The sequence below is a fragment of the Sinocyclocheilus anshuiensis genome, unplaced genomic scaffold (genome assembly GCF_001515605.1).
Source record: "Sinocyclocheilus anshuiensis isolate Anshui unplaced genomic scaffold, SAMN03320099.WGS_v1.1 scaffold2161, whole genome shotgun sequence".
NCBI classification, from domain to species: domain Eukaryota; kingdom Metazoa; phylum Chordata; class Actinopteri; order Cypriniformes; family Cyprinidae; genus Sinocyclocheilus; species Sinocyclocheilus anshuiensis.
The window spans coordinates 18,938-42,066 of NW_015551119.1; the positions used below are offsets into that span (position 1 = coordinate 18,938).

Consider the following 23,129-nt stretch of genomic DNA (forward strand, 5'->3'; position numbering starts at 1 on the left):
ATTGATCCAACTACTTGAGACCATTCACATTTCATGATAAACTAAATAATTTACAGTTAAAAGTTAAACACAAACCACAAAAAAAGCACAAAATTATATATAAATATATTATGAAATATATTTTAAGAATGCATTTAAAATGGCTGGCAATCAATTGTCAGGCGAGTGTCCTCCCACTTCTAATGGTCAGTGATTAACTCCCATCCACGTTTACACTCCATTGCTCCATCTCTTTATTTGCACATGGAAAGGACTTATCCAGCAGCATGCAGAGCTGATCATATGTAGTTTAGAGGTCTGTAACTCGGGCCACCACAAAGCTGCTGAGTTTGCTGAGTTCATATAAAATATGAAAGCTTTATTGAAAATTCACAGGTTTTTGGACCAATTCAGAAGTGGGAAGTTGTTCTGAAATATTTATTATTAAAAAAATACAAACATGACCCAAAAAATAAAATGTAGAGAAACAAACAGTACAAATGATATGTATGTAAATGTTTTCAGGCACAGCCATGAATCACGCTGCCGGCAGAACAGTTCCACTGCTCGTCATCCAGCGGCTCATGCATACTTCTACACTGCAGCTCTCCAGACACAGCGTCAGTGAAGGAGCTCTTAGAGAAGTTCACCCACTCTCCGGTGACGTTTACTCCGTACACCTGGCACAGCTCAGCAGCCAGCGTGTCTTTCAGAAAGAGGAGGCGTGCCAGTCTCTGGAGCGGGTAGCGGCAGTTGCGGCTGCTGTGTCCGTGGCTGTAGAGCAGGAGCAGGTCTGTCCTGCAGGGCAGCAGGTGTCGGTGGACAGCACAGACCTGGATGAAGTCCAGTCTCTGGGCTAGACGGAGGAGCCGAACTGGATTGCGCTCCATATGTGCTCTGCTTACGGCCAGAGCCAGCCGAACAGCCGGAGAGCTGCGGATTCTCTCAGGCAGCTCAAGAACATGTTGAATGGCTTCAGTTGAACCTGAAAGCATGAAGAAAATATGTGAAAGTTTATCTGTTTATCTCCATTAGTAGTTTTTGCCATATTTACACTTGAGAGTGAAAAAGTAAAATATGGTGATGTGAAAATAGTGGAATGTGTGGGGAAACATTAATGCAAATGAGAAAAAAAAACACTAAATACACAGTGCTATTTTAGTGTTATTTAAGCAATATGCCCGTGAAGTCATGGTTTACAGTGTATTTACATCATGGAGCAGAGTGCCTAAAACCCCCTTAGCTGTTCTGAATCGGGTGTGCCTCACATGTCCTGAAAAGTGAAGCTGCAGGTTCTTTGATCGCCCCCTGGTGGCTGGCTGCAGTACAGGTCATAAACCCCACCCTCTCAATGTAAACGAATGGGACTTGAGTCAAAATAAAAAAATAAATTACACTTCCAATACAATTTTCCGAAAGATGGTTTTGGTCATTTAAGGTAGTTGATATCACGCTGATATATGTTCAATTGTTCGTTTTTCTGATAAGTTTGATTTTAGCTAGTAATTTGATGCTATAAAAACGGGGCGTGTCATTATGGTTTGATACCGCGGCTCCACCTCACGACTCTACTGCGCAGACTCTGGCTCCAAATGAATCTCTACTGTGCAGACTCTGGCTCCAAATGAATCTCTACTGTGCAGACTCTGGCTCCAAATGACGTCATTTACTCAAGATGGCAGCAGCCATACTCACATGCTTTGGCTTCACTTTTCTATAGTGGAAGGGATAGGAGACGCGTTATCCATCTTTTTTTACAGTCTATGTTCTGAATTCAATGTAAACCACGCTGCCAAGTTTACAATGCTTCACAGGGCTCATTGCTTTTATAAAATGGTTAGCCTGCCCTTAAGCCCACACATTGTGTCAAAATTCACAATAAAATCTGACATTTTGAAAATTTCTTTGATAAATTCTGATAGCAGAATGTTTGCCAAGTAACACACAGACACAATAATACTGATATAATGATGTCACAGGTGTATGTTTCTAGAGTAATGGCTGGAATACATCACAACTTTTGCCCTGATTTAGTCTGAACAAGTTGTCACTAATTGCTGAAAGTCAGAGCCAGTCTGCTGATTTGAGTTTACAGATTCCACAGAAAACCGTGTAGTGTATGATGGTCACAGACTCTGATTTTTTAGCTTTAGACTATGATTCCATCCAGTCGCGGGAGATCAAACATCAGACCTCTGCAGGCTTCCTGTTAATACAACCACGTATTGTACACGTTTTTTTAACAGAGAACATATGAAATTCGGCTGTCGCAATTTTATTTTATTTTTACCAGGAAAGGAGTGGTTTTGATGCACAAAATTGTTTTTATTGTCTCAAAAAAATATTTTATTTGAACCCATGAAGGCATATCCTGTTGTAAATAATAATAAAATCAATCACTTTTTAAAACTGCTGTTCCATTATAGCAGATTTTGACTTACATAATATAAGATTTTAGTCATATGTTGACACCTACACTGAACAAAATTATAAACGCAACACTTTTGTTTTTGCCCCCATTTTTCATGAGCTGAACTCAAAGATATAATTTAAAATGAGCAAAAAGTCTGAGATGAATAAATCAAGGGGAAAAAAACAGTAAAAACTGTAAAGAATCACTACAGTGAATCAATATACTGACACTGAGAGCTCTAGCAGCTTCCACTCACTTACCCAAGTTATAGAGAAGACTCAGTGCCTGAAACTCCTCTTGATGCTGGTGCTTCCCATCTCTGTAGCTCTCCAGCAACCAGCTCAAGCACTCCTGCAGGTGAGTGTCATTGATGCGTGGGTCAAAATACTGAAGTTGCTGCCCGCAGAGTCTGTAGGACGCGTAGAGAAGGAAACGCACGCTTTTCTCCAGCACGGCCACACAGTCCGGCCCCGACACACGCTGGATAATCATGTCCTGCCGAACACTACGCAGACGGTCAAACACAAAACTGTAGACCTGTGGGTCATAAACAACACAGGATTGAAATGGCCATCATATTACAGATAAAGGAATGACAAGATGCCATTTCCATACCTCCGCCCATGGCTGAAATGTAGAGGAAGCTGCAATGTCATCGACTAGGTGACACGCAGTCTTTAAAAGCACAGATGGAGGTCGAAGGTCGCTGGCTCTCGTGGAGTCTTTCCCCGCTGCAGGTCTCGAATACTCTTTGACGGCACGTGAGACATCTGCACGTGGCAAACGATCCCGCTCTGTGTCGGCCACCATCTCAAACCTGTGCAGTCGATTCTGTGCTTCCCGCTGGCGTAATTCATAAGCAGGACACATAGTCATACAGGTGCCATGAGGCACTGAGTCTTCAGCTCTCTGCTCCTCCACCCGTTCCCTGGTCACTCGACCCTGTTCCTTATGCCTGTGTCCTCGGCCCCTCCTAGACTGATGCCACCTGAACATCAAACAAGACAGAAAACATACTAAGAACTTATACTGGTCAAAAGTTTTATTTTATTTGTTTTTGAAATAAGTCACTGATTTTCACCAAAGCTGTATATATTTGATCAAAAAACAGAAAAAACAATAATATTGTGTAATACTATTACAATTTAAAACAACTGTTTTCTATTTCAATTTATTGTAAAATGTAACTTATTCCTGTGATCAAAGCTGAATTTTCAGCATCATTACTCCAGTCTTCAGTGTCATCATTCTAATATGCTGATTGGCTGGTCAAGAAACATTTCTTATTATTATCAATGTTGAAAACAGTTTTTGCTGCTTAATGTTTTTGTGATACACTAGCATTCGGGGTATATAAGATTTAAATTAATACTTTTATTCAGCAAGGTTGCATTAAATTGATTAAAAGATTTCTAATCCAATGAATGCTGTTCTTTTGAACTTTCTATTCATAAAAGAATCCTGAAAAAAACAACAACTTGGTTTTCACAAAAATATTAAGCAGCACAACTCAATAATAATTGATTAAAAACTGCAGCAAATTATTAAAGTATTAGCTGCTGAAAATTCAGCCTTGCGTCACAGGAATAAATTACATTTTAAAATAAATTAAAATAGAAAACACCTACTTCAAATTGTAATATTTAACAGTATTAACTTTTTTCTTTTAAAAAAGTGTCCTTGGTAAACACAAGAGACTTGTTTTTTTTTTTTTTATAATTATTCTAAACTTTTGACAGGTGGTGTGTGTGTGTGAGAGAGTATATTTCATCTCTAGTTTTTAAGTGTTGCAGAGGTCTGTAAGATGCTCACTGCATTCTTTCTCTTTGCTGACAATGACTGAAAATTTATTATTTCCAAATACATCGCCAAAACACATTTTATTCATTAACAATCTGACATGTGCATGCAGTAACCTGCTAGTTGTATGTGCTGCTTTATACTGCAATGGCATTAGCTTTGTCACAACGAACGAAGTCTGTTTCTGTCTGTGGAGACTTTGTATCAAATGGTTAACAGTTAAGCTTTTTGATCGGCATCTATATATAATGTGTTCATCAAAATAAAAACAAGCTTTAGGGACTCACGCGCTGCTCATGGCTGTTTTGTTCATGGGTCGGGTCGAGAGCAACTCCTCAGACGTCACTTGCCGTAAAGACAGCTCCGATTGGTCGCCAGTTGTCAAACAATTGTACGTCATATCCGATCATTTATTACGCTTGAAACATACAAAAAAAAAATAAGCACAAAATAAAAGTATTTCAGATTCGCGTTAAAAACACAGATTTTTTTTATGAGCATGAAAGAAACTGTGCAATATTACAGGAAAACTATATAAAAAAAAATGTAAACAGGGTATAAATAGATTTTATTACGGTTATTTTTGTAGGAAAAGTGGATTGCATATCTGACCATTAAAAGCAACCAGAGTAATTTACTATATAATTCCCTTCACAAGTCAGTTCAGTTAGCAGTAATTAATGTTAGGTGTAAAGGACTTAAAGTTATTAATAAAATATAAGTATGGTATCACATATTTCTCTATCTACATACATACATACTGTGTAGGCTGTTGATCTCAGTTTCGAAACAATTTAGACCATAAAAAGAATTTGAACAGAAAAGTATTTCTTAACATTTCTTAACTAAAAAGTGTTATTAAGTTATAATACACATATGACTCAATATGCTTTAAAAAAAAACACTCCACCAGTCTGATTAAACATGACAAATTCCCTTAATTCTGTAGCAATGTATGAAATAAATACCTACAGTTCATTGATTTTTTTTACATACTTTAATTATTTAATTGTAAACAGATGTGATATTTATATCATGACGTGGAGGGACAGAAGAGTGTCTGGGCTGTGCTCTGTCCGATCCTGTCTTCCTCCAGTGACTGCTGGATCAAAACAGTCTCCCGGCTTTCTAAAGAAGACACCTCCAGAAGATCCGAAAAAGTCCTAAAATGAAAATAAAACCAAACAAAGACAGAATCAGTTAAAGTTTAAATAAAGAATGGCACAGAGAAAATATCAAGCTCTGTAAGGTGCGAGTCTTTCATATATGGAGACTGAAGTGCTCCTACCTTGTCAACTGTTGGCTGATTTCATTAGCTGTATTGTTCATCTCTCTAAGACACTCCGTTGAAGCCTCACAGTCAGTGGGCATGTCCTTTGTATAGTGTTGCAAGACTTGTGCACTCTGATTCAGACATTCAACAGCTTTGTCTGTGTAAGAGAAAAATATTCAATAAATCAGGTTGGAATCACTATAAAATCTAAAATCATCATTTGAATTGACAAAACATTTGCAAACAGAAAGTACATCAAATTATAAAATAGTATCCACCACACAATAATGTTTTTTCCTCCAGGTTAAGCAAATCTGACCTAAAAACTGGCCTGCGTCCTCTCCGATGTCCACGTTCTTCACAGGAAGCTTGTGTCTCGTGGCATCAATGGCAGTGGCAAATGACTTGTACTCCTCTGCAAATGTGTTTGCTGCAGCAGCAACAGGACCTAAAGCCTCGATCTGCATCAAAGAAGAGGGACTCAAAGGTGAGATGTGTCATCGTGGAGATTTAAGCAAGTGTTAAATGGGCGAAGATGACCTGTAAGTCCAGTAAACTGTTGAGCTGTTTCTGCTTTTCCAGCAGCAGATACTGCCGTTTCTTGCGATTAACCTGAGCGGATAACTGCTGCTCTTTCTCCATCACAGCCAGAATATTCCTCTCAGCCTCCTCTCTCATTTTTCGGGTATTATGCTCAATCTAAACAGAGAAACATAAAAACATTACCAAACGAGCACTTTAAATACACATTTCAAACACAACATATAATATTAAGACAAAATCAAATCCATAAAACTGAAACATGTACATGTAAAATATTTAATCATAAAAATGTTTTGGATTAATGTTCCATATTTGTTACTATTCTGCATATTACACATGCATTAAATGAAGTAGCCATTTGTTTTTGTCTGGTGTTGCTAGCTCTCCTTACTTCAGTACAGGTGAAATATGGAAAGTACAGTTTTATAGGATACTATTATAGTTTTTATTAATTTTGAATCATTTTTATATTTTTTTCCATTTTAATTTTAGTTTGTGTTTTAGTCATTTTTTATTTTTTATGTCTATATAGCTTTAACTAATTTCATTTCAGTTATTTTAGTGTATCACTTTAATTAAAATGAGAAATGTTACAAGCTCAAATAGTTTTTTTAAATAATTTATTTTATATTTATTACAGTTAAAGCTTATTTTATTTCAGGTAATAATTTTTTTAGGGTTTTAATTTTAATTATTTAACTATAATAACACTGGATGAAAAACTCACTGTGATTTTGCCAGATTTTTGTAAAAAAATGTTATAAATATCTGACAAAAAGTAGGGACACAACTGTGAATCCTTATATTGTACTACCTAGGCTAGCAGTAGTTAAAAAGACAGTTTTTTCTTAATATAATATTATAAATAAATAGAATAAGTAATATAATAATAATAATAATTGAATTTATAACCTTTTTAAAACTGTTTTTAAAATACATAATTTTTATAAATCAAATATTGAGGTTTGAGGATAGGTACTGTCAGGAGTGGCGAGTAATAATATAATGTCATAATTTTAATAAAATTAATACAAAATTAAATAGTATATTTGTGTGAAGAACATTCTAGTGACCATCTCTGATTAAATTTAAAGAGAAAATGTTGCTATTTTAAAAACAAATTACAGGTAAAGTTGTGAGGCACTTTCAGTACGTTAAATTAACTTAACTTCACACCTTAGCAGTAAGGAAGGCCAGCAAAAATGTCTCCATCGCCATGTCCCTTTCTTCATCCTTGGGGTCCGCTGTGCTTAGCAGCACAACTTTATCTGGAAAATATAATCAACATATTAAGCAAACAGGTCTGGTGAAAAATTCCTATTACTCCAGACTACGAGTACCACACCTTTAATGACGGAGACATCAAAATCTGGACGTATGCAGTGACCATCCAAAACAGTCGACTGGAAGACATTTCCTCCCACATTTGAGGATTCCAGAATGCTGGTGACCACTGTGGGAAAACATTACATGCTCAATAGCACTTTCACCAGTCATCATGTAAGGAATACTTATCTAATAAAACAATACTCATTCTGCAACCTAGACCCAAGAAATGCAAAAGTGAATATTTAATCTGACATATCTATAGTCCAGCCAAACACTCACAGGCAGAGTCATTGTCTGTCAGAGAGCTTATTGTACGTCTCGACGGTACGCTCTCCCTCGGCTTTCGCGGGTTGCTTACTCTGGGAGAGGACGGTCTGGGCGGCATCAGCATCGACTGCTGCTGTACGCTGCTCTACAGAACACACCACATAAAACATCAACCCTCACATTCATATCAAATGCCACAGAGAAAGAGACACAGCAGCACAGATGTAGAAACTATGGAGACGTAACATACAGTTTCTTCCCATTATTTTGCTGTCAGTTACCTTTGCAGGAGCCTTTGTTTCAGTCTGCATGTACCTAGACTTCACAATTGTGCCCGACGCTAGAAATCAGTAAGATCAGACAAAACTGTTAGTAAAACAACAATGAGTTTTGACACTGAATGAAAGGAGGATGCAAGTCATGCTCTCACCTTTGGTTTTCCTCCTTGCACCGCTGTTATTTCCGCTGCTGGCTTCATTTTCAGTGGATAAACTAAAAACAGAGAAGCTGTCTGAATATCCGCATACACATGAAACTGACTAAGAGTAAATTAATATAAAAAAGAATGAGTTCAATGACAACTTGATACTATTTTGTGATGTCCAAATGAGTTAAATTTGGACTTTGAACCACTTTTACTTAAGTAACAAATGCAGATATTTCATGACTTTTAGTTGTATGGCGTAATAATGTCAATGTCAGATACAGAAATTACTTTACTTTTCACGGTGTTTAACTTTTAAAGCAAGTCAGGTTGGTTTATTCATTGTCATTTCCGAACTATGTCGCCTGGGTCACGGTGAGGAAATATTTTAACATACATTTAAATAAATACATTTTAAATATCCAACTTTACAAGACCAACATTAGCACAAGTGTTTTCACAAGAGGTAATAAATATAATACTTTACAGAAAACAATGTAAAAACAAGCGAGTCAGAATGCTGTTTATATTGTACAAGCAACAAGTTATATATAAACAATGAACTTAAATGAATTAAAGAACTAAATGTGAAATCTTACTTTTTTGAGTCACTCGAAGCAGTTTTCTCCACTTTACGTATGTTTAACGGCTTTTTGGATGCCATTACATTACACAGACCCAAACCGATATGAGGACTGTTATGATGTTTGTTTGTTTCTTACCGCGTTTTGCTGATGTTCTTCCTCTGTGCTTGACGCGCTAACATGAGTTGCGTTCAGCGCCACCTGTCAGACTGGAGTGTAACTGACAGAAATAAAATAATCCAACCTGCGAATAGTTTCACAATTTTCCTGTACATTGCCAAATTACGTTTTTTTTCCATTGTGATGAATCACTTAGGAGTAATTGACTTCCAGTTTTAAATAAATTTTATTATAAAAAGCCGAAAAAGCCGCCGTTTTGACGTAATAAATATGCAGCTTTAATATATAGGTCACAGAACCATATGCACATGCTCTTAGTGAAATGTTGCGTCATTTGTATCACAGATAAATTATACAATAAAAAAACTTTGTATTGGAAGAATTTCGTTTTAAACGATTTACATGATAAACTAAAAGTTAAAAGTTAAACACAAAACCCAAACAAAAAATGCACAAAATTATATATAAATATATAAAGAAATATATTTTAAGAACGTATTTAAAATGTTTTCTCCTGTCAATCAGTTGTCAGGCGAGTGTCCGCCCACTTCTAATGGTCAGTGATTAACCCCCGTCCATGTTTACACCGCTCCGGCTCTTTATTTGCACATGGAAATAATTTATCCAGCAGCATGCAGAGCTGGTCATATTGGGTTTAGAGGTCTGTAACCCGCGTAAGTGAAGATAGCCATGTGTTTCATGTGTTTCTTCATCCCTTTGGAGTTGAAATGTTAGGATTAGCCATAGTTAGCAAGAAAAGTTGGCTGAGTTAGCTCAAACTCTGCGTCTGCGTCTTTTTAGTGCTGCTTATCAGAGACTTGATGGATTTAAGAGATGAATTTGTTTAATTATGGTCCATTTTCTTCTCATAATGTTTGAAAGCGCTGCTGCTTCAGCTCGACGTTATTAGCAAGCACCTAGCAAAGCTAAGACTCCGAGACGCTCCCACTTTCATGGGTGTTTTCACAAGTTTCTTCATGTGTAAATAATGAATGATTATGAATGTAGTTTGGTTATGGGAATTATTAGGAGAGCTTCAAATGGGAGCATGAAATTTGCTGTGTGTTAAGTGTTAATGAAACTTTGCATTATGTATGTGCTCTGAACTTTAGTGATAAATATTTGTTATGGCATCTGCTTTTACTCGGACTTCTTCCATGGAAATTGCAGAAATCCTATGCTGTTGTGAGGCTCTTTTCACCAAACCCCTCGATAAATAATACATATTTATGTGACAGATCAGTTTCGCTGCTCTCTCGTTTCACAGCTCAGAGAAAGTTCATGAGAGGTTTGGAGTTTCAGTGTTTCCATTACCGACTCACTCAGTAAGCTTGTTTGACACATTTGCTAGTCACTAGTTTTACCAGATCTGCCATAAGTCATGATTTGAACGCATATTGTTGTATTCAGGAATGCTTCTCAAGGTGGTGTTGGGATCATGTGTCTTTTGTGCTCTTCAGGGTTGGAGAAAAGCTGGGATGGCCTCTAAACTATTCGATAGACTTCGCCGTACACTGTTCAAAGAAGGGGAGCTTCCTTCGGAGACGGACGGTCACGGAGCAGATGACTTTCCAGAAAGTTCTGAGCTTGAGGACGACGCAGACTGCGTGTCGGCCAGACTCGGAGGAACCCTGTGCTTTGAGGGTGAAGGGGTCCTGGACTCTGAGGATGCAGGAGACGCGTCGGGGCCAGACAGCGACTCTGACTTCTTTGGAGAGTCCATAGATAATGCATGTAGCAGCACAGGTAGTCATCAATAACACGTGTGTTTTTCAAAGCTGGAGTTGTAAGGTATATTCTATATAGATGAGTAGAATAGATGAATTTGAAGGTGAACTGAAGTCCAGGATTCACATTCAGAAGCTGTTAAAGGGATAGTTCACCCAAAAATTAAAATTCATTTACTCACCCATGTGTTGCTCCAAAAGTTATATTATTGTTCAAAAGTTTAGGATTTAATTCAGATTTTGTAATGTTTTTAAAGAAGACTTTTATGCTTACCAAGACTGCATTTATTTGATAAAAATATAGTAAAAACATAAATATTGTGAAATATTAGTACAGTTTAAAATAGCATTTTTTTGTGTTAATATATTTTCAAATGTAATTTATTCGTGTGATGCAAAGCTGAATTTTCAGCATCATTACTCCAGTCTTCAGTGTCACATGATCCTTCAGAAATCATTCTAATATGCTGATTTGCTGCTCAAGAAACATTTATTATTATTATCATAAATGTGGAAATTATATAACTTTTTTTTCAGAATTCTTTGATGAATAGAAAATTTAAAACGAAAAACAGCATTTATTTAAAATAGAAATCTTCTGTAACATCTTTACTGTCACTTTTGATCGGTTTAATGCTTCCCAGCTGCATAAAACTAATGTTTATACAATCTTACTGACCCCAAACTTTCAGCTTTACAGTAGTGTATGCTATTATTATTGATCGGAGCTGTCAAGCTCCAAAAAAAGACACAAAAAAAAAACACCATAAAATTAGTCCGTTTGACTTTACACGGCACATAGCAAATGTTCTGAAGTCATACAATAAGGAATAGATTAAAATTTGGGACATCATCTCAGCACTTGCAGTTCTTGAATCTCCATTCTGTGTATTCAAATTGATGTGTGGCCAAACAATCTGGAAAGCAGTGTTTTTTGGTGTCAATGATGTAAAATCTGTCAGCTGTGGTCATTGTGAACTGCCATTGTATGGAAAAGAGTTAATATGGAAAAAATACTTCTTTTAAAAACAGCATGTGGTTTGGAACAAGCTCTTCCTTTAAGCGCACTCTGAACATGTTGGATATGGTTCTTGAGAATTTACAATAATGTGTTTGTAGGCAGATTTCACTTCTTTTTTTAGTTCACTTTTAGTTCACTTGATGCTTCACAGTTGCAGTTAATCTTGTCTTTGGTTTATAGAGACCAGCCCTATAGGGCCTTCCCCAAAAACCTCGAACATGATCACCAGACAACTACAAGAAAATTGGCGGAGCTCAAGAACTCGTTGCATTCCTGAAAAACTCATTTTTGAGGTGACTGATGCCAGTGTTGTCCATGAAACTAATTCCAAGTATGTGGTAAGTACACTAACCCCAACTGTGAACCATTTCGTTCAAGTTTCAAGAACCATTTTTCAGTCGGCCAGTTTTTTTTTTTGTTTTGTTTTTTTTTATGTTACCAAAACAGTTTTTATACCAACATTCAAACAAGCATTTAATATTTGGGAAAAAGACCAGTTAGACTGTTCACACTCAAGAAAAGGAAGACTTGTAAAAATCTAGTTTTAAACGCGTAAGTTTTAGAAAATTAAATGTACTCTTTGTATACATATTGGTTTTATATGGTTTTGAAAAATTTGTATGTAAATTTAAGGACTCTAAAAATCTCCATAACTCTAAAAATGTTATTTAAGGATTCTAGAAATCTTCAAAGTCTCCATAAAGACTTTATTGGTCACGCTACATAACTTTGATTTGGTGGGCTAATATTTTAAAATATTGTTTTATATTTTTTTTCTTAGACTTTTTTTTTAATTATTATGATTATTATACATTTTATTTATAGGCGCCTTTCACGACACTTAAGGACACCATACATCAGTAAACAAAATCATCAAACAATAGGGCAGCACAGCCTACCTGCAACTAAACATTACATAAAAGCCTGAAAAAATAAATACGTTTTAAGTCTAGATTTAAAAACCACAAGACTTTGACTATTACGAATATCCACCAGTAGAGAATTCCATAGATACGGAGCAGCATAACCAAAAGCTCGTGACCCCATAGAAGTTGTCCGAGTGCGTGGAAATACAAGAGTGAGTGCAGAGGCAGATCGTAAGATACGTGTAGGAGTATTTATACAAAGGAGATCGGATGAGTATGAGGGAGCTAAATTATTAAGTGCCTTGTAAGTTAAAAGCAAGATTTAAAAGTTATGCGACATTTAACAGGGAGCCAATGCAGATTTTGTAGCACAGGAGAGATGTGCTCCGATATGGAAGTTTTGGAAATAACTCGTGCAGCCGCATTATGAACTAGCGGAGGTTTGTGTAAAAATTTAGAAGGGAGTTCATAAAACAAGGAATTACAGTGGTCAATTCGTGACGTTACTAAAGCAGGTAACACTTTATAATAACTTTCATTAATAAATAATTAACAAACATTATATAATGCTTAATGGATCATTAGTTAAATAATCATATGTTAATCATTAGGTACTGGTTAGTAAGTTCATTAGTAAACCTGAACAAGAACATTATCTCATATTTCTAGCTATGTGAATATATATTAACTAATGATCTGTTAAGCATTATATAATGTCTGTTAATGATTTATAAATGAAAGTTATTATAAAGTGTTACCCTAAAGCATGTACAAGGATAGCAGTACTCTTTGTTGAGAGTACAGGATGGAGACGATGAATATTTCGTATATGGAAAAATGCAGAACGAGTAACGTTAATATGAGCTTCAAATGTTAAAGTGCTGTCCAAGATGACACCCAGACTTTTAACCTGTTTAGATATAGAAACTAGAGAATTGTCAATTGTCATAGACCGACAACTTGACTTGGCCAGAGTGTTTTTTGAACCGACAAGAAGTATTTCTGTTTTATTACTGTTAAGTTTGCGAAAATTGCATGAAAACCAGGTTTTTATTTCATCTAAACACTGAACAAGAGAAGTCGGGGAGAAAAAGCAACGGTAGGTTTTGAAGACTGATAAAGTTGGGTTTCATCAGCGTAACAATGAAATTGAACCCCATATTTCCTAAAAATAAAACCAATTGGTAAAAGATAAATGATAAACAAAAGAGGTCCCAGAACAGAGCCCGGCGGGACACCAGTGGTAACAGGTGTAGGATTTGATTTAAACTGCTTAAGTTTTACAATTTGTATACAGTCCGTAAAATAGGAACGAACAACACTGTACCTGTGATTCCAATGGACTCCAGTCTACTTAACAGTATGGGGTGTGAGATGGTATTGAATGCTGCACTTAAGTCTAAAAGAATAAGTATTGATAAAAGACCTGAGTCTGCAGCTACTAATAAATCATTAGAAATCTTCACAAGTGCAGTCTCAACACTATGATACAGACGAAACCTTGATTGAAACTGCTCATATAAACTATTAAGAGAGAGATGAACCTGGAGCTGGGATGCAACAGTCCTTTCAAGAATTTTTTACAGAAACGGTAAATTAGAAATAGGATAAAAATTCTCAAAATTATTTGAATCTGCCCCTGGTTTTTTGAGAATACGTCTTATTACAGCAGTTTTGAATACAGGAGGAACAGTACCAGAAAGAAGTGAGTCATGCATAATATCAGTGATTTAAAGAAAAAAAAAAACGGTAAACCAGCTTTAAGCAAGTAAGTTGGAATAGGATCTAATTGACAAGGTGCAGATTTGGATTTGCGTACAATAGAGACAATTTCCTCAGTAGTTGGCAGTTTAAAAGTAGAAAAAGTTAAGTGGAAAGATTGTGCAGAGCTAGGATAGATTTACTGACAATCTGGGTTTGGTACAAACATTTGCTGATGGATGTTTTCAATCTTCTTGTTAAAAAATGACATGCCTCACACAGTGCCATGGAGTATATATTAGGAGTAAAAGAATCTGGTGGATTTAAAATATTATTAACCACAGAAAAAAAAAGAGATTTTGTATTTCCCACACCAGACCCAGTTAAACTGGCATAATAATGCTGTAGAGAGAGTAGTTATGCATGTGGTCAGCATATAACTCTTTATGCACTGTAAGTCCAGTCTTACACCGTGTCTACACCGGACGCGAGCGGCGCGACAATATACTATAGAACCCATTATAATCAGTGATGCTGTCTACACTGGATGCGGTGTGACACGACAAGTCCCCGACAGTAAACTGCTGCCTCGTTCCATCTATGACGTACTGACACAAAAATGAAAAGATTTGAAACGGTCACTTTGTCGCGTCCAGTGTAGACAGACTTTAGCTGTTGCGGCATGACAACTTTCGTATCCAGTGTAGACACGGTGTTTGTATATAAATGCTCCAGACGATGACCCTTGATTTTCATCTGGCGCAGATCAAAAGTAAACCAAGGTGCAGAGCTGACAAACATAACAGTCCTGGTTTTCAAAGGAGCATAGGTATTGAGAGTCATTTGGAGATTCTCATTGTAATGCTGCACTAATTCCTCAATAGTCGATGGATAATCTTTGCTACAAAGTGTGGTAAAACCTTCAGCAAAAAACTGAAATATCAATATTGCGAAATGTGATAATACGTCTCAGATCAGTATTACACACAGGTAAACAAACATTAAAAGATACTAGCAAATGATCTGAAATAATAAAGATTTTTAAGATTTTATTTTCAAAAATGAGGCATTTTCTTTATTACGATATCAGGACAGTTGTATCACCCTGACAATTTAGGCTTCATGCCCCCAAAAAATATCAAAATTTTAATTCCGAAAATTAAAAACCTGCTCATCGTAAAAAAGGTATATTCAGGTCATTGCATGTGTTAACTGCATTCTTTATGTATTTTTGAATAAACTATTACATCTGGACAAAAAAAAAAAAACGTAAGCGTCATATCAAGGACCCATCTAACAGTTGCAGGTTTTCTTTTTCTGATTTCACATGAAGTCAAACACACTTGTGGTCTTTCTCATCAGCTCTACACGATTCACGTCATCCATTCTGGGACGTTTGACAAAACTCCCGCGGTTATCACACGGCGCTACACTGATTTCGAACGGCTACACAGCCGCTTGCGTCGCCGTCACGGAGACGAAATGAATGGCGTGTACTTCCCTCGAAAGAAGCTGCGCAAAAACTTCGCCGCCGAGACCATTGCTAAGCGCAGCCGGGCGTTTGAGCAGTACCTGACCCACCTTCACTCCCTTCCTGAACTACAGAGCACACCTACATTTCTTGAGTTCTTTTATCTGGGTGATCTGCGTGCGGGCCAGATGCTGATGCGAGTGGGCCGGTACCAAGACGCCCTAGGCTCTCTTCTTAATGCTCTGCGACTCCAGGACAAGTTAGGATGCCATCAGCTCCTGCAGCTCAACCAGCTCCAGAGGGTTCATTGGTTCTTCACGCTCTCCGCCTTGGTCACCTGCTTTCAAGAACTAGAGCAGCTCAGTGAGGCTCAGGAACACTGCGACCGAGCCCTGCAGGACCTAGCGCCTTCCCAGGAGGCTTTGCAGCAGCACCAGTTGCACCCTCTGCTTATCCCGCTCCTCCAATCCAACGTCAGACTGTCCTGGAAGATCTCGAAGGACAAGCGGCGCTGGGAAGCTCTTCTGCAGGAGATCCAGGAGCAGGGGATTGATATCGGGAATCAGCCGAACCTAAAGGAGTGTCTAATCAAAGAGAGCATCGAGGACAGCGAGGGGCTGGTCAGGGCTAAGGGCAAAAGTGAAGATGTCCCATAAACGTTCAGGAATTTTTCTATTTTTTTGAGGGATGTTTCTGAAAGCAATATGTATGATCGATTACTAAGGAAACCTGTGGAATTAATACTAAGTAATATAATGCACAACATGCCTATCACTTTAAAGCTCACATACATTTCATGGGCACATTTCCGTAGCATTTATTATAGCCTATTTATTTATTTGGTAACACTTTACTATATGATTCAATTCGTTAACATTACTTAAAGGAATAGTTCAGCCAAAAATGAAAAATTGTTGAAAATTTACTCGCCCTCAGGCCATCCAAGATGTAGATGAGTTTTTTTCATCGGAACAGATTGAGAAATCTAGCATTACGTCACTTGCTCACCAGTTGATCCTCTGCAGTGAATGGGTGCCGTCAGAATGAGACTCCAAACAGCTGATAAAAACATCACAATAATCTACATGACTCCAGTCCATCGATTAATGTCTTGAAGTGTTTGTAAGAAAGTCCATAATCCATAATAACACTTTCTCCAGTGGAAAAGTTAATTTCTGTTGTGTTCTCACATAAAATTCCAAAGATATATTTGTTCAGAACTGTTTTGGACGGTTTTCACTTATAAAACTTACATTATGGTTTAAACGCCTTAGTGTTGGATTTGTTTATTACAAACACGCAGCTTTTCGCTTCACAAGATGTTAATTGATGGACTGGAGTCGTGTGGATTATTGTGTTGTTTGGACTCATTGTGACGGGCATATTCACTGATAAATAATGTTACATTTCTCTCATCTTGAATGGCCTAAGGGTTAGTACATTTTCATTTTTGGGTGAACTATTCCTTTAATGCATTACGTATTATGAACTAATACTTTTAACGGCAACAATAGTGTAATATATAAAAATAACATTCACCTAGATTAATAAATGCTGTGAAGAATTATAATTTATTAGCTCATGATAGCTCTAGTGCATTAACTAATGTTAAAAAATTGAACTTGTAAATTGTTACCCTTTATTTTTGTATTCTATAAAATACTGAACTGGGTTTTGGTGTGACACAGAACGTTTGAACCACTTGATTCCTTATTTTCAGCTGTCATGAGTTGCAGCCCAGTTGTTTTGCGTCTTATGTTTAGTAGCCTTGAGCTACAGAAACATCAACCTTCATTTCAGCACCTCTAGCACACATTATTTAGAGTGGACATTGGAAAGAATTAAGCGAGGCGGTCTACTCTAAACTCTGCTGTTTACATTCAGCTGCCTTGGACTGATTTGAAGTAAAGGGAATTTCCTCTTTTGGTGTAAATTATGAATGAAGTTGTCAAATACAGAAGCCTTCACATAGTAATATGTTTTTGTGATGCTGTAAACTACAGTTTTAACCTTTATTTTTAGAGTACTTTTAAAACTTCTGGTCACAGCAGTTTATGTAGCCAGTGCAAAAAAAACACTAAACAACTTTTAAGAGATTTTTTCCCCATATAATTTGATGCCTTTATATGTCTAACAGAGCCTTTTTATTGAATGATTTTGAATACACACAGATACAGAAAACACTATCATTCCACCAATACTGCATAGTTGTTAATTTTAAAAATTAAAGTTTTAATATCTGAGCCCATTTTTATACTATATATATATATATATATATACAGTGGGTACGGAAAGTATTCAGACCCCCTTAAATTTTTCACTCTTTGTTATATTGCAGCCATTTGCTAAAACCATTTAAGTTAATTTTTTTTCCTCTGTATATATATATATTTTTATTTTTTTTATTATTATTATTATATATATATATTTGTTTTAAACAAATTGTCCCAAGATTCAGATAATTGTGTATACTGGTTAAACAGATTACTGTTTTCCCCTCTGTGTTACCTACTAAATTTGAACTTGAATATATTTATTTATATATTTATTTATTGTTGGGTATAGTTGAATCATTAAAGTAATATACTCTTCACAATGCCGTTTTCACAAATTTGGTAATTTTAAAAGTGCATTTTGGCAAACTAAAAGGCCTTTACATTAAATAAATGCTTCATTCAGGTTTTGTATTTCAAATTATTTTATGTACTGATAGTTCAAGGAAAATTTTCAGTAGGTCAATAAACTATTTACATAATTCTCAGTTGTACTGAATTTGTACTGTTCTTTGCGAATGGAAAAGTATTGTGTAACGTTCTCCTCTCTTTTCCAGTTCCTCAGTAAGTTTGGGTGAAAGAGTAGACAAGAGCAGCATGGCTGTGAATTGTATTATTTATTTATTTGAGTAAATTAGTTAGTCATTTAGTTCCATCTGTATCTTTTCAAATCATATTTAACTCATATTTAAAGAACCAGTCTCGGCTTCCAGGGGCTGATTGCATAAACTGCTTAGACTAGTCTTTTTTTTTTCTGGTCATAACTTGAATAAGTCGGTTACATAAAAACATATTGGTCTAATTTGAATCCAAAAAGTAAGACAGATTATTATCTATTGGCTAACTACTAGTTGGTTAGACTAGATAAGGCGTATGTGGCTGTGTTTATGCAACTGGCCCCAGTTCTCAAAACTTTATATGGCCCTTTGATTGCATTGTTTTTTTATATCTGTGAATCACATTTGAAAAATATTTTATCTTTCGAGAGCATAGCCCCTCACACATACTGTTCTCTAAAGGCCCCAAATGTGATATTCATTTACAACACTATACACTGCATTGAGAGCACAGACACCTACAGTACAGCTTAGTTTTAAGCATCTGTCACCTGCCATGTGCCATCTAGTGGTCACATGAAACTTTACAGCATTCCACTAGATGCACATTACTGTCAGTGCGTAATCTATTCTAAAGAGATGCATACAGTCAATTTTATATTCTATACAAAAAGTCCTATTCACTTGAAATCATATGGCACTGCTAACATGCATGACTGCTGACAAATATCTCTATGTGCCTCATCCACAGAGGAAATGCCAGTTCTTTTTTCCCAAAAATCCTTGGGGAAAAAAAGCTGTCCTGTGCGACTGTTTCCATGGAGAAATTGAGGGGTTTCCACTAAGGTTTCTTCGAGTAAAATTAACCAGTGTGTAAGAGATTAGTTTCAGATCAGCCCACACACTGCCATAAAACAAGTTTAAACCATGTCTGGTATGATTGTATTGTACAAAGTTAAATTCAAACTATTATGTGGCAAAAAAAAGTATCTTATCTTACTTCATCCAAACTTAAGCAGTATACATTGCAAACTTATATGGATGGCTCTACCACAGTCACGTGGCTTTTACAGATAGAGTGATTAAAAAATACTTACACTTCTGGAACTGAGTGCCCATTCTGTAAAGATGGCACTGTCCTGAATGGGGTTACATTGTGCCAGTTGAGCAACTACCATTGAGAAAATGCAAACAAAAACAACTTGAAAGCATGAGTATTTACTGTTCCCTTTTTACAGCTATGGTCAGGGCCGTTTCTAGCCATTTTGATGCCAAGGGTCACAAAAACTGGGTCCTGGAGGGCCACTGTCCTGCAGAGTTCAGCTCCAACCCTAATTAAACACACCTGAACCAGCTAATCAAGGTCTTACTAGGTATACTTGAAACTTCTAAGCAGGTGTTGGAGCTAAACTCTGCAGGACACCGGTGCAGCAGTCGATTCTGTTCCCCTCTGGAATTTGTGTTCCCCCTCGGGTTGCCAGGTCTGTGTAATAAACTCGACCAAATAGTTAATCAAACATTGCCCAAAGTAGCCCAATTCCGCGGAATAAATACTGTGGATTTGGCAACACTGCAGCATGCAAATACACCAAACACAACTGGATGTACGGAAAGCAAAAAGAGACAAATGTGTTGCTACACTGCAGCATAGTAAAATGATTCTCACACTCCAGTTAATGTTCTGTGATTTTTTTTATTCATCTTGCAATTGTTCCTTTGTTTATGTCCGAGTTTTTGAAGTTTAATTTTGCCTATGCAAATTAGTGTAATCTGTCCGTGCTGACGTCCAAACTCAGGGCATAGGCTATTACTGTTTCCATATCAACAGTACATTTTAATTAATATTATATTTGATTAATCTGGTTACCTTCTCACTGATACAGTGGAATATATTTAATCAGAACACTTATCCAAACCTTTTTTTTTTTCACAAGAAAGCCTTGCATACAAGATGCAAGTGCGGAACATAATGTTGTAATTGTAATTGGCATTCAAGAAACTATACTTACCTGACTTAAAGCAACTAGCACATTGACAATAACCTGTTTTCCAATTTCAGTTTAAATAGGCCTATTCCTTCAATTGGGCCTTTATAACCTCATTGCAGGTTATTTGTTTAGATTTTAACAATAAAGCTATTTCAATAGATGCAAACTTTATCACATCTCCTCAAAAAACAATGTAAAGTTTAGAAGAAAAGTGGTTGCTGGACAAAAAGAGGCCAGCCAATTTTTATTTTAGAGTTAGAACATTGTGGAACCGGAAAAAACAAGCTTGCCATTTCAGCTAGATTCTACTGGCCTGGAATGGGGGTGGACATTGATAAATGGGTAAATAGGCTACAAAATATTTTCCTTTTCAACATTGCTGTGAGACATATAAACTGATTATGTTATGGTATGCATTTCTCATGTGCTTATTTCTGAACATCAGGATTTGCAGTGTGCCCAGTGCCAGTTTAGCAGACGGTCCATCAAGCAGGAGCCCAAGTACATCCCAATATGTGTATGTAAGCTTGTTGTACACAGATGTGCATGGGTTTTGAGATAGGTAAGTCATGAGGTTACAAAATGTAAATGTATTAATGTTGCTATTTTAATTGTAAGGTGGACAAGCCTCTGGAACAGCTGGGCATGAATTTAGTGGGGAAAGTCACCAGGACCAAAAATGGAAATAAATACATTTGTGTCCTGGTTGACTATTACACAGAAAATAGCCTGTGCTATTCTGAATAAATCTGAAGGTCTCTCACTGCATTAATTTCTTTTACAGATTTGGGGCACCAAAGATAATTCTTACTGACCAAGGCACAGAGTCTGTTAACCAGGTTTGTAGTTTATTGAATGAAGGAAAGAAGAAGAAGAAAAAAATCAGTATCCATGAAAATGTTCATGTGTGCATAGGGTTCTGATTTGTACACAACATTTATGGTTCATTGTATATTTATTTTAATGTATGTTTTGCACACACCACACACGAGGATTGTTTAAGCTTTCAGTGCACACATAAATTCAACAACAGCAAGGCATATAATAAAAAAGAAAAATATATTAGCATAAATTAGTAAGTATAAGACAGTATAAAACAGAATAGCCAAAGCCTTAAGCATCGCATTGAAATCGGTAATAAATTTGATTGGAAAAAAATAAAAAATAAATTTCAAGTTGAAAAACCTCTCTTCTTAAAACTATTTTAAAGTTTCGGATTAAAGACGGTATTTTGAACCATTTGACTTGCCGTACATCCAGTTGTGCTTCTTGCGCACGCTAGTTCTGATCGTACGTATGGTAACTAGGCAACTACGTAAGAATTGTAGTATGGTTGCGTAAAGGGAAACGGGCATTCCTAGGGGAACAGAATCGACTGCTACACCGGCCCTCCAGGAATTGAGTTTCACACCCCTGCCCTAGGCGAAATACCTATTCCTATTCCCCTTTAAATGACGCGACGCTCTGCCCTCTATGTGTATGACGCTGCTCCCATTAAGTGCTGTTAGAAGCGATTTAATTGATTCAGCATTTCAACACTTCTTTAAGGATGCGTTTAAATTCGACAAAGCGGTTTAATAAAGGATGTATTGATCTTGTGAATTAGCGAATTTTACTATACCAATATTTTTTAATTGGCCATTGAAGTTTTATAAGACTATAGAATTCCTTAATATCTTTGATGTTACACAACACACTGATCCTTTAGCCATGCATTGGTGCAAAAATGCACACCTTTTTGAGGTGCAAGTTAGAAAAGAAAGTTTTCTAGAGGCAAAATATAAATGCACACTCACTTAAAGGCGTCATATGATGCGATTTCAATTTTTCCTTTCTCTTTGGAGTGTTACAAGCTCTTGGTGCATAAAGAAGATCTGTAAAGTTGCAAAGACTAAAGTCTCAAATCCAAAGAGATATTCTTTATAAAAGTTCAGAGTCAGCCACACCTACCTAAAACGGCTCGTTCTAACACGCCCCCACATATCTACGTCACGATGTGGGAAGATTTGCATAACGCCGCCCAAATGTTCACGCAAAGAAAGAAGGCGTAACTTTTATTCTCGCTGTAGTATTGTTGCTGCCGCCATGTCGTGAAGGCACTGTGTTTCGTTGTGAAAGCGAAACTACTTTGTTTGGTCTTCCAAAAGAGGACGATATCTGCTTCGTCATGCCTAGAGCTGATCCGTGCTGGTCGCTGAGGAAATACAACAACTTCGCGCTGTGGATCGCCGGATCGGCTTTCACCGTGGACGAAGTGGAGTCCAGCCCGAGGTCGTCACATGTGGTTGCCGCAAGCCTCCGTCGAATCCGCCGGGCGCGCCGTTCTCAAGCCCGCCGTGTGTGACGCTGTGTGTTTCGTTGAAAGCATTTCATTACACGAAATACACCAATTAATGTTCTTTTTAGCAACATCATATGACCCCTTTAAGCACTCTCTCTCTCTCTCTGTGTGTGTGTGTATTGCCTCTACAATACACACTGTGCCATATTACGCTATCAACCCATTTCATGATTTGACCAGCGTGATTTATCGACTGCCACAAATACTGACCTAACAAAATACTGATTTTGCTGTCCCAGTTTTTTAAATTGCCTTTGAACATAGCTTTATTGCATGATAAAAAAAAAAATTTAAAAAGAGAGAGAGAAAATGCTCCAAATGCAAACTTTGCATGCAACATTCAGGCAGCAATTGACAGCACTCTGATCTAGTGGCATACAGGCATTGTCAGATTGACAGTACTCTAGCCCAATAATGTTGGGGGATCCAGTGGGGGCGGCAGTCATATTTCA

The 23,129-nt window shown here is 36.9% G+C and overlaps 3 protein-coding genes, 1 long non-coding RNA gene and 1 pseudogene across 5 annotated transcripts; 2 read left to right on the top strand and 3 right to left on the bottom strand.

Moving 5' to 3' along the window:
• Positions 1-146: 146 nt before the first annotated feature.
• LOC107663057 (SAC3 domain-containing protein 1-like) lies at positions 147-4,600 on the bottom strand. Its single transcript, XM_016453209.1, has 4 exons — positions 4,480-4,600; positions 3,008-3,380; positions 2,653-2,929; positions 147-964 (listed from the first exon to the last, which is right to left on the bottom strand). Exons 1-4 carry the CDS (start codon positions 4,590-4,592, stop codon positions 501-503), a joined length of 1,227 nt encoding a protein of 408 aa, XP_016308695.1. The 5' UTR covers positions 4,593-4,600; the 3' UTR covers positions 147-500.
• A 592-nt stretch (positions 4,601-5,192) lies between these two features.
• On the bottom strand, positions 5,193-8,830 carry LOC107663059 (HAUS augmin-like complex subunit 8). Of its 2 annotated transcripts, none has more exons than XM_016453212.1 (10): positions 8,751-8,830; positions 8,035-8,096; positions 7,886-7,944; positions 7,617-7,749; positions 7,354-7,461; positions 7,185-7,276; positions 6,006-6,164; positions 5,785-5,926; positions 5,481-5,622; positions 5,193-5,355 (listed from the first exon to the last, which is right to left on the bottom strand). In XM_016453212.1, exons 1-10 carry the CDS (start codon positions 8,792-8,794, stop codon positions 5,226-5,228), a joined length of 1,071 nt encoding a protein of 356 aa, XP_016308698.1. In that variant the 5' UTR covers positions 8,795-8,830; the 3' UTR covers positions 5,193-5,225. The 2 variants fall into 2 exon arrangements, with proteins under 2 accessions (XP_016308698.1, XP_016308697.1); XM_016453211.1 differs by having other exon boundaries at positions 5,194-5,355; positions 8,628-8,816.
• Positions 8,831-9,279: 449 nt separating this feature from the next.
• On the top strand, positions 9,280-16,452 carry LOC107663062 (sorting nexin-21-like). The gene is made up of 4 exons (XM_016453214.1): positions 9,280-9,406; positions 10,193-10,478; positions 11,661-11,818; positions 15,410-16,452. Exons 2-4 carry the CDS (start codon positions 10,211-10,213, stop codon positions 16,172-16,174), a joined length of 1,191 nt encoding a protein of 396 aa, XP_016308700.1. The 5' UTR covers positions 9,280-9,406; positions 10,193-10,210; the 3' UTR covers positions 16,175-16,452.
• On the bottom strand, positions 9,526-17,760 carry LOC107663064 (uncharacterized). The gene is made up of 3 exons (XR_001631282.1): positions 17,414-17,760; positions 13,119-13,131; positions 9,526-9,535 (listed from the first exon to the last, which is right to left on the bottom strand). It is a non-coding gene; the product is annotated as an uncharacterized LOC107663064 (long non-coding RNA).
• A 2,601-nt stretch (positions 17,761-20,361) lies between these two features.
• LOC107663066 (perlwapin-like) overlaps positions 20,362-23,129 on the top strand; it is an 8,780-nt pseudogene continuing 6,012 nt past the window's right edge.